Source organism: Plasmodium reichenowi, chromosome 13, assembly GCF_001601855.1.
Source record: "Plasmodium reichenowi strain SY57 chromosome 13, whole genome shotgun sequence".
In the NCBI taxonomy this organism is placed as follows: Eukaryota; Apicomplexa; class Aconoidasida; order Haemosporida; family Plasmodiidae; genus Plasmodium; species Plasmodium reichenowi.
Window position 1 is genome coordinate 1,212,499 of NC_033658.1, and position 10,218 is coordinate 1,222,716.

The following is a 10,218-nucleotide window of genomic DNA, read 5'->3' on the forward strand; positions in this document are numbered from 1 at the left end:
TTTTTTTTTTTTTTTTTTTTTTTTTTTTTTTTTTTTTTTTAAAATTTTTTTTTTTTTTTTTTTTTTTTTTTTTTTTTTTTTTTTTTTTTTTTTTTTTTTTTTTTTTTTTTTTTTTTTTTTTTTTTTTTTTTTTTTTTTTTTTTTTTTTTTTTTTTGTTAGGTAACATCTTTATTTAATGTAAGTTATTTGACTTTGTATTTTTATGAAAATTATGGAGCAGACACGACTAAAATATTTTATATAGGTATTTTAAATGAAATGAGAATATACAATAATATACAATATGTATTATATATATATATATATATATGTGTATATTTATTTATTTATTTATTTTTTTTTTTGAAGGGCTTAAAGGTGTAGGAACAAATTATATAAGAAAGGCAGTGGAAACGGTAAATCCTTTTGAATATATGTGAAATATTTATTGGGTTATATTTTAAGAATATAAGCATTTATATAATAATAATATTAATAATATTCGTAATTTTTATTTATTTGAAATTTTTAATTTTTTAGGTTTATGAAGCATCCCCTAATTTATCGGATCACAAAATTGAGGGCAGTTCTAAAGCTGCTCATTTTCGTTTCGATGCTTTTTGAAACAATTTATAAAATACTTAAAAATAAAAGAAAAGAAAGGAAAAGAAAAGAAAATTTAACTCAATGTGTAATATATATTATATATATAAATATATATATATTTTTAATTTTTTATTATTTTTAAAAATTGTACAGTATAAGAGAGAAATTATATGCACATGTAATTATATTATATTATACATATATTTATTTTTTCATTTTGGGCGGGATATGTTATCATTTTTTTTACTTTTTTTTTGAAAAAGAAATAAAAAATATATACATATATATATATATATATATATATTTTTATATTTTTATATTTTTTTTTGGTAATTAAATATTATATATATTCCATGAAGAGAAGTGTAAAATATAAAATTATATATAAATATATAAAATATACATATATATATATATATATATATATATATATATATATATATATATGTATATATTTTTTATTTCTTTTCTGTTCTTTCCTTCCTTTTTTCTTTTTATTTTTTTATTTATTTATTTATTTATGATTGTTTTTTTTTTTTTTATTTATTTATTTTATTTATTTTTTTTTAATTTTTTTTTGTTTTTCTGGTAGGGCTCAACCCCTCTTATAATAATGCCAAGTACACAAATTTTCCTTGTGCTAAATTTTTGTGTGTGTTTTTTTTTCTTTTTTGTTATAGATTTATGTATAAATAAAAACATTTTTATAACAAATTACAATAACTTGTTCATTAACAATATTGAGCAACTAGAAAGAGGAAAGGGCAAAAAAAAATTGTGTATTCATTTTATAAGAACGAATAATAAAAATTGTTATCAAAAAACGTTCTGTAACAATATATATAATAAGAAATATATTGTATTAAAAGCTAAAAAATTTGATCAAAAAGAATTGAAAAGGAGAAAAAATTACCAATATGCCATGAAACATATGTATGATAATAATGGAAGAAGAATAAAAGATATAAATAAAGAAAAAAAATCTTTAAAAAAAAAAAAACTATTTGATTACGACGGTTTTAAGGTAGATAAAATTTTCACGCATCTTAGTGAAGAGGATATGCAAGAATTAAGAGAAGAAGAGTTGAAAAGAAAATCAGGAGAAATTTTACATAACAATAAATATATAGATAACTACGGAGTAGAAACAGAAACTGATATAGATAATATATAAAAAATAATATAAATAAATATTATAAGTGAGCATATATACATATATATATATATATATATATATATATATATATATATATATATGCATATATGTATATTTTTTTTTTTTTTTTTTTTTCCTTTTTCTTTTTGTATTAAAATGTATAATGAATATCCATTTCATTAATATAATATTTCTTTTTTTCTTCTTCGGTGTACATATTATAAATTTATATGAAGGGAAAAATATAAGTGATCATCATAAAATATGGAATAATCATTATTCATATGATGTGACAAATAACCAGAATAAATATAAATATAAATATATTTATCGTAATACTAGAAAACATAAACTATTAAACATTAAAAGTTTTGATTTCTTCCCACTAGATAAAAATCATGTTACAATAATTAGTACAAGAGAAAAAAAAAAGTATTATTCTTTTATAAAATTTAAAACATTGAGGAGATTAATAAACAAATGGTTTCTCCTTAATAATGAAGAAAATATAATACATCCATTAAAAAATTGCCTTTGGAAAATAACAGTATATAATTTCTTTTTACAAAAAAAAGATTCTTTTTATGTTCATCTTTATGAGGACGGACGGGTAAAGACAAGTAACAATTTAGAAGGCAGCTGGTATTTCAATAATTATTATCTCACGTGGGTTATTGAATATGAGGACAGGAGGGTATTCTACACAGCAGAGGTACATACTTACAAGATATGATGAAAATAACAAAAATAATATATATACATATTATATATATACATACATACATATTATATATATACATACATACATACATATATATATATATATATATATATATATTAACCTTTATTTTTATCTCCATTCTTTATTTTACAGCTCTTCTGGAATCAAGAGAAAAGCAAAATGATCAAAGGAATTATTTATCAAGAGACGAAAAAAAATAATTCTTTTATTCCTTCATATATGTTTAGAAAAATCCTTGGGTCCTTTTCAGGAAAAATAGAAAATCAATAGATTGTTTTTTTTGAAATATTTTTTTTAATATATTTGTTATTTAAAAAAAAATTTATACATATATATATATATATATATATATATATATATATGCTTATACAAACTTACAATTAAAAATTTTATTTTTAAAATGAAAAAAAAAAAAAAAAAATAATAAAATAAAAATAAAAGCACATATATATTCTGTACATATAACATCCCAGTGTATTATTTTTTTCGTAACATAAAAATGATGGTTTGTATCACCTTACGAATTACATGTATAACTAAATTGACTAGTATTCTTCTTGTTGCTAAGGAAAGAATACCATAACAATAATTTAAGACGTTTCTTACCAGTCGATTTTGTTTATAATTGTTTATGACCCTATGAAAGGATTGCTTATTTATATTATTCTGACTGTTCATGTTGTTAAAAAGATTATTATTTTTATATAAAAAATCAAAATCAACAAAGTCTTCAAATTCTATCAAAAAAAAAAAAAAATAATAAATAAATAAAATAAAATAAATAACAAATAAATAGCAAATAAATAAAATAAATAACAAATAAATAAAATAAAAGGGTTTAAAATAAGGTATATAAATAATGAGATCATATGTATAAATGTATACATATATATATTTTTACATTTAATTTAATATATAACTCTATATAAAGAAGGATATAAATATGGGGGTAACAAAATGGTATAATATATAAATGCACATAAAAAAAAATTAAAAAATAAAACAAAACAAAACAAAACACACACATATATATATATACATGTATATATAATAAATTTAATTTTGTCCACGGGGTAGTGAAATATAATAATATTTTATTTTTTATTATTTTATTTTATTTTTATACATATAACTATTTTTATATCTTCTTTTTATGAACCTTTACTATTATTACTTATTTCCCTTTCTATTATTTCTTGTTTTACATTTCCATCTTTATAAGTAATAATTTTAGTTGTCTTCTCGATAATTTTATTTCCCCTTGGTATAATCTCCGTTTTTATATTCGTCTCTAAAATAAAATATGAAGCAAATAAATGAGTAAACAAAAATAAAAAATATTTACATATATAAACAGACATATGCACACACAAATACATACATACATACATACATACATACATACATACATACATACATACATACATACATACATATATATATACATATGTACATATATATACATATTGCAATTTATATATCATTACGTTTTATGTTTTCATTTCTTGGGGTTCCATAGGAAGCTATAAAAAAAATTAGGGTTAAAAAGTTGGGCAATAAATATATTGAACTTATAATAAATAAATAACTCAAAAAGAAATGTAACCAAATATATAATATATAATTAACGTTATTTATTTATTTATTTATTTATTTATTTATATTTATACACATATTTTATATTTTTACCAGAAGAACCGAAATTACTGAATATGTCGCTTCCCATGGTTCTACTACTAAAGCTATTCTATAAAAAAAAAAAAAAAATTAAATTAAAAAAATAAAATTAAAAAAATAAATTTTAATTCGACAATTTATTGGAATCGATATATTATGTTAATATATTCAAAAATAATTTATTTTTTTGAAACACACACACACACATATATATATATATATATATATATATTATTATTAATATTTTTTTTTTTTTTTTCTGAATTGTTCATATATTTTTTTTATCATAAAAATTCAAAATTTGCCTGACTTGTACATATAAATATACACATTTCACATTTTACCTCTTTAAAAATGTTGGATTTGAAAATATCATTTAAGTTCATATTTCCAAATACATTTTTAAAAACATTTTCAATTTCTTCGTCTGTCATTCTTTTGGATTGATAATTATAATTCATATGATTACTATTACTTGTAGTATTATAGTAATTATTATTAAAATTGTTTGAATAAAATCCATTATTTAATTGGCTATCATAAATTTTTTTTTTATTGTCATCACTTAAGGTTTCATAAGCTTCAGTAATTTCTCTGAATTTTTGTTCTGATTCTTTTCTATTATTTGGGTTTCTATCAGGGTGATATTTTAATGCTAATTTTCGATAAGCTTGTTTTATTTCATTTTTGTTACTGTCCTTTTTTATATTCAATATGTCATAAAAATTTTTATTTGAAAAATATCTGTAGCGTAAATATAATAATATACAAAAAAATGAATAAATGGTTTTATTTTAAGAAATATTATCATGACATATACATATATATATATATATATATATGTACATTTATTATATGTTGCTTCAATTTGTAAAGAAAAAAAAAAAAAAATTAGCAATATAACACAATACGGTTATTATAAAAAAAGATATGATTCAATTTATACCTTTTCTGGAATATGTAGTTATTCTTTACATATACAAATTTCTTATTCAAAATAGGTGATGTTGAAATTATATTATAAAAACTCAGAAATCTTTTCTTAATTAAAAACATTGTTAAAAGTATCCATTCTTTATTACTTTTGTTTATATATATTTTTGTCCCTTGTACAAGCAAAATATATTTTTTTTTGTTATATATAATAATAATATTAATAATAAGGTTTTTTAAGAAAAATATATATTTGCTTACATATTTTACCTTAACAAATGTGAAAAAAAAGAAAAAAAATATATATATATATATAATATATATATAATAAAAATTATTAAATAAATAAATATGGGAGGGGGGGGAAAAATAAAAAAAAAAATTAATAAGAAACAATACAAATAATCGATAATCATCAATTAATAGATAATTTATTTATATATACTTTTTTTTTAATAATAATAAAAAAAAATATATATTTATATATTAATTTTAAAAAGGGAGAAAGAACGTTTAATTGTGTTAAATATTTATGGATTTATTATTATTTCTTCTTGACAGATAGAAAAGGATAAAAAAAAAAAAAAAAATTATAACTATATTATTATATATATTTAATATTATATATCATTTTTAATAATTAAACAGAATTGTATATTTATAAAGAAAAATCGTCTTTTTTTTAAGAATTTCTTTAAAAAAAAAAAAAAAAAAAAAAACAAAAATAAAAATAAAAAAAGGTATATATATATTTATATTATATATAATATATAAAGAGAAAACAAATAAACGTATATTATTATATATATATAAAAAAACAAATAATGAATATATATGTAGATATATATATATATATAAATTTATATGGAACATAATAGAAATGAAATAATTCGAAAATATAATTATTCCTGTTATATATTATAAAAAAAAAAAAAAAAAAAGATATATATATATATATTATATATATATATATATATATATTTATATATGCATATTTATATTTTAATATATATGAAATAATTTTTAAAAATTATACATAATTTACAATTAATAAAAAAAAAACATATAAATAAATAAAAACATACATAAGCGTATATATTATATACATGTTATGTTAAATATTTATCCTCATTGTTGTATTTTTTTTATTTGTATTTTGTTTGTTTTTTGTTTTTTGTTTTTTTCTCATCCTTTGTATAATCACTTAAAAAATATGAATTATATATATATATTTATATATATAAAAGAATCGGTAATTATATATATTATAACAAAATAAACATATAAAAAGGGTACACATTAAACATAGTATATTTGGTATGTGTTTTTATAAAGAATTATTTATATGACATTAGTAATTTATTAACAAATAATTTATAAAACATTCGGTATATTTTTCTGTTCTTTAATTTTATGCATTCATTTATTTATTCATTTTATTTTTTCACACACACACATACATATATATATATATATGTACAGTTCGATTTATTATAGTGTCTTATATCTTCTCATACATTTTCATTTAATAAATTGTCAAAAGACACACCCTTACTTAAACATCTTATATAATGATAAATAAAATCTCCCATTAAAACAAGTTGAACGATTTGCATAATGACAACCCAAAAACCAACATACGATTTAATCTACAAAAAAAAAAAAAATTAATAAAATAAAATAAGAATATATTATAATAAATGTACATATATAAATACATATGTCTACATATTAAGATGATTTTTTAATTTTACAATGTTATCTGAGGAGTTCAATTCTTTGTGTGACACTATCCAAAATAAGAAAGATAAAACCTGAAATGAAAAATAAAATAAATAAATAAATATATATATATATATATTTATATTTATATAATATGAATAAAACCAAACATATATTTAATATATACATATATTTCTTTTTGAACTATTTTTTTCTACTTTTGAAAATGCCTGAGATGCCAAAAAGTGAGTAGTAAATGCAGCAACTTTTCCCTGAAAAAAAAAAAAAAAAAAAAAAAAACAGGCACATATATATATATATATATATTAACAAATGAATATACATATAATTTATAATATACATATTATCCAAAATAGTACATAATATACATAAATAATCATTCTTTATTTTTTTTTTTTTACTTCTTTTTGAAACATGGATAATTGTGGTAATACGCAAACTGACTCCAAATATAATGCAAATGACCAAGCAACCTAAAAATAATTAAAAAAGTAAAACATGAATATGTTGTTATTTCAAAATAAATAAATATATATATATATATATATGTATATCTTTTAGCTAGTTTGTCAGGTAAAAAAAAAAATAATTTTTTTTATTTACATCAGCTGGAAGGAATGAATTCAATGATGGATGTACAAAAATTGCAATAACAAAAGCTGGTATAATTAAAAATAGGTTGTTGAAAATATCATTGTTACTATCATAGGTATTTTTGTATTTATATCTACACAAGTATACAATACAACAATTAATAAATAGGGAAACTGCTTCAACTAATTGATATAGCCAATCTCCACTTTTATCGTATGGTAAATATCCTTCAAATGGTACGATGGATATTAATCTTGATGTATTTAAAACTACATAACACTCCATCATTTTTAATGAAACACCTGCACATGACTTGTTCATTTCTATTTTTAAAAAGACCATAAGAAAAGAAAACATACTAATTACTGATGATAGAGTTAATAAAAACGAAAAATCTCCATCTGAAAATAAATGATAAAATATAAAAACTAATAATAAAAAGAAACAATATATTTTTATCGATGAGCTATGGTCTGACAGGTATCTCTTCATTTTTTCTGCATCGTTCACTTTTCTAAAAAAATCATTAACCCCCTTCATATTATTTTAAGATTGTTTTATGTAAAGAATTATGAAATATTCATAAAAAAATATATATAATTATTATGTGGTAACAATATAAAAAGGTATATTCAAAATTAACACATTTAAGTGTACATATATATATATATATATATAAATATATATATATGTATGATAAGTATGATATGGTCTGTGTATGTATTATATAATATATATAATATATATTATAATGTATATTTTTTATGACATATAATAATAATAATATATATGTTTCCCAGGTTATTTTATGCTATATTAATTATTTTATATAAAATATCTTTCTTGTCCTTTGAAAATATTACATATATAAAAATATTTATAACTTTTATATATATATATATATATATATATGTTTTAATAACTATTAAAAAAAAAAAAAGAAACCAAAAAAAAAAAAAAAATAATAATAAATATATAAATATAAATATAATTATAAATATATATATTATAATATGTTATTATATATTTTTTTTATTTATATCCAAATTTTATAAAAACATATATTAATAATATTCCTTGTACATGATTTTTCTAAATAGTATTTTTATATATATTATAATATCATGAGTGTATTAAAAAAAAAAAAAAAAAAAAAAAAAAAAAAATAGGTTTATTTATTAATATTTTTTTTTTATAATATTTTTATTTTTATTTCTTTTTAATGCAGAACATATGGTTATACAAAACAAAAAATATATATAAAAATATATGAATATTTATAATATTTTATAATTATTACAAATATTATAATATTATATAAATATTATATTTTATACATGTTAATAAAAAATATATGTATTTATTTATTATTCTGATTTTATATATAAAATAAAAAACATTTATATAATATATATATATATATATATATAATATATGAATTATTGGGTATTGATACATAATTAATCATATGCATAATATTTTTTTAATAATTTTATTATATTTTTTCTTATACATACATAACTACATAACATGTAAGAATATCAAAATAAATACATTTATTATAATATGATACATAAATATTTTTTAAAAAAACACTGCTTTATACAATATATTATATATATTATATATATATATATATATATATATAATATATATATATTTTTATATGTATATGAATAATATATACATAATAATATATATTTTGTTGTATTTTATGAAATATTATTTTTATGCGTATTTCATATTATAATATATATTATATATATATAATATATACAATTTATATACTTTTTATTTTTAAAAAGGGTATTTATTATATTCATATTATATTTATATATATAATATAATATTTATATATATAATATAATATTTATATATATTCACTGAAAAAATATATATTATACTTAATAATTTCCTTTTCTTTTTTTTTTCCTTTTTGAATATTTATTGTAATTATTTACAACAATAATATAAAAAAAAAAAAAAAAAAAAATTTATTTTTTTTTCCTTTTATTTTAAAAAAACAAAAAAAACAATAATTAGAAATATTTCATTCTTCATATAATTAATTTTTTTTTATGTAAAGACGAGAAAAAAAATAAAAAATGATTGGCGTCTTTTTTATTTTTACGTTTAATTTTATTGTTTAGAAATATTAAATAGTACTTGTTGTTCCGATAATTAAAAAGAAAAAAAAGTAAATGGATATTTTGAAGGAATTTTAAAAAAGAAAAAGAAATATTTATAAGTATATATATATATATATTGAAAATATATATTTTTAATTTTTTTCCTAAGATGAATAATATATTATGTATATAAAATATATGCATACCTATAAATTATATATTCATTGATACTTTATTAATATAAATAGTAAGAAGTTCACACCTTTATATATATATATATATATATATATATATATGTTGTTATAAATAAAAAAAAATATATATTATATTAATAATATAATATATAACAGTTTTAAAGGTATATATTATATAAGAACATGGTAGATATAATATGTGCATAAATCTTATATATATATATTATATTATATTATATATTCATTCTTTCGAATTAATAATAAAAAAAAAAAAAAATCCACAACATACTAATTTATGTTGTAATCATATTAATATATTCAAATGGTGAAAATATTGAAGTCCATCCATTGACTTCATTTTTTTTTTTTTTTTATTATTATTATAAATTATATTAATATATGAATTGTTCAGGAACTAGCCAAAAAATTTATTATTTTATTATTTTATTATTATTTTTTTTTTT

General features: G+C 16.5%; 5 protein-coding genes across 7 annotated transcripts in view; 3 read left to right on the forward strand and 2 right to left on the reverse strand.

Moving 5' to 3' along the window:
• Window positions 1–604, forward strand: part of PRSY57_1329000 (thioredoxin, putative) — a gene marked incomplete at both ends in the record, with an annotated part of 2,011 nt that extends 1,407 nt beyond the window's left edge. For both annotated transcript variants that reach the window (XM_012909225.2, XM_020115181.1), the window contains 3 exons: window positions 161–245; window positions 350–396; window positions 521–604. In XM_012909225.2, the coding sequence (XP_012764679.1) occupies window positions 161–245; window positions 350–396; window positions 521–604 (216 nt within the window). The remainder of the gene's footprint in view (window positions 1–160; window positions 246–349; window positions 397–520) is intronic.
• A 595-nt stretch (window positions 605–1,199) lies between these two features.
• Window positions 1,200–1,760, forward strand: PRSY57_1329100 (hypothetical protein; the record flags this gene model as incomplete). Its single annotated transcript, XM_012909226.2, has 1 exon — window positions 1,200–1,760. The coding sequence occupies one exon, from the start codon at window positions 1,200–1,202 to the stop codon at window positions 1,758–1,760; it is 561 nt and encodes a 186-aa protein (XP_012764680.2).
• Window positions 1,761–1,905: 145 nt separating this feature from the next.
• PRSY57_1329200 (hypothetical protein) lies at window positions 1,906–2,754 on the forward strand (the record flags this gene model as incomplete). The annotated part of the gene is made up of 2 exons (XM_012909227.1): window positions 1,906–2,454; window positions 2,617–2,754. The coding sequence occupies 2 exons, from the start codon at window positions 1,906–1,908 to the stop codon at window positions 2,752–2,754; spliced, it is 687 nt and encodes a 228-aa protein (XP_012764681.1).
• A 207-nt stretch (window positions 2,755–2,961) lies between these two features.
• Window positions 2,962–5,217, reverse strand: PRSY57_1329300 (DnaJ protein, putative; the record flags this gene model as incomplete). The annotated part of the gene is made up of 6 exons (XM_012909228.2): window positions 2,962–3,221; window positions 3,644–3,775; window positions 3,972–4,007; window positions 4,174–4,231; window positions 4,506–4,905; window positions 5,108–5,217. The coding sequence occupies 6 exons, from the start codon at window positions 5,215–5,217 to the stop codon at window positions 2,962–2,964; spliced, it is 996 nt and encodes a 331-aa protein (XP_012764682.2).
• A 1,388-nt stretch (window positions 5,218–6,605) lies between these two features.
• On the reverse strand, window positions 6,606–7,971 carry PRSY57_1329400 (ER lumen protein retaining receptor 1, putative; the record flags this gene model as incomplete). Of its 2 annotated transcripts, XM_012909229.1 has the most annotated exons (5): window positions 6,606–6,743; window positions 6,849–6,908; window positions 7,035–7,088; window positions 7,239–7,310; window positions 7,441–7,971. In XM_012909229.1, 5 exons carry the CDS (start codon window positions 7,969–7,971, stop codon window positions 6,606–6,608), a joined length of 855 nt encoding a protein of 284 aa, XP_012764683.1. The 2 variants fall into 2 exon arrangements, with proteins under 2 accessions (XP_012764683.1, XP_019970105.1); XM_020115182.1 differs by lacking the exon at window positions 6,606–6,743 and having other exon boundaries at window positions 6,866–6,883.
• Between the last annotated feature and the right edge of the window lie 2,247 nt (window positions 7,972–10,218).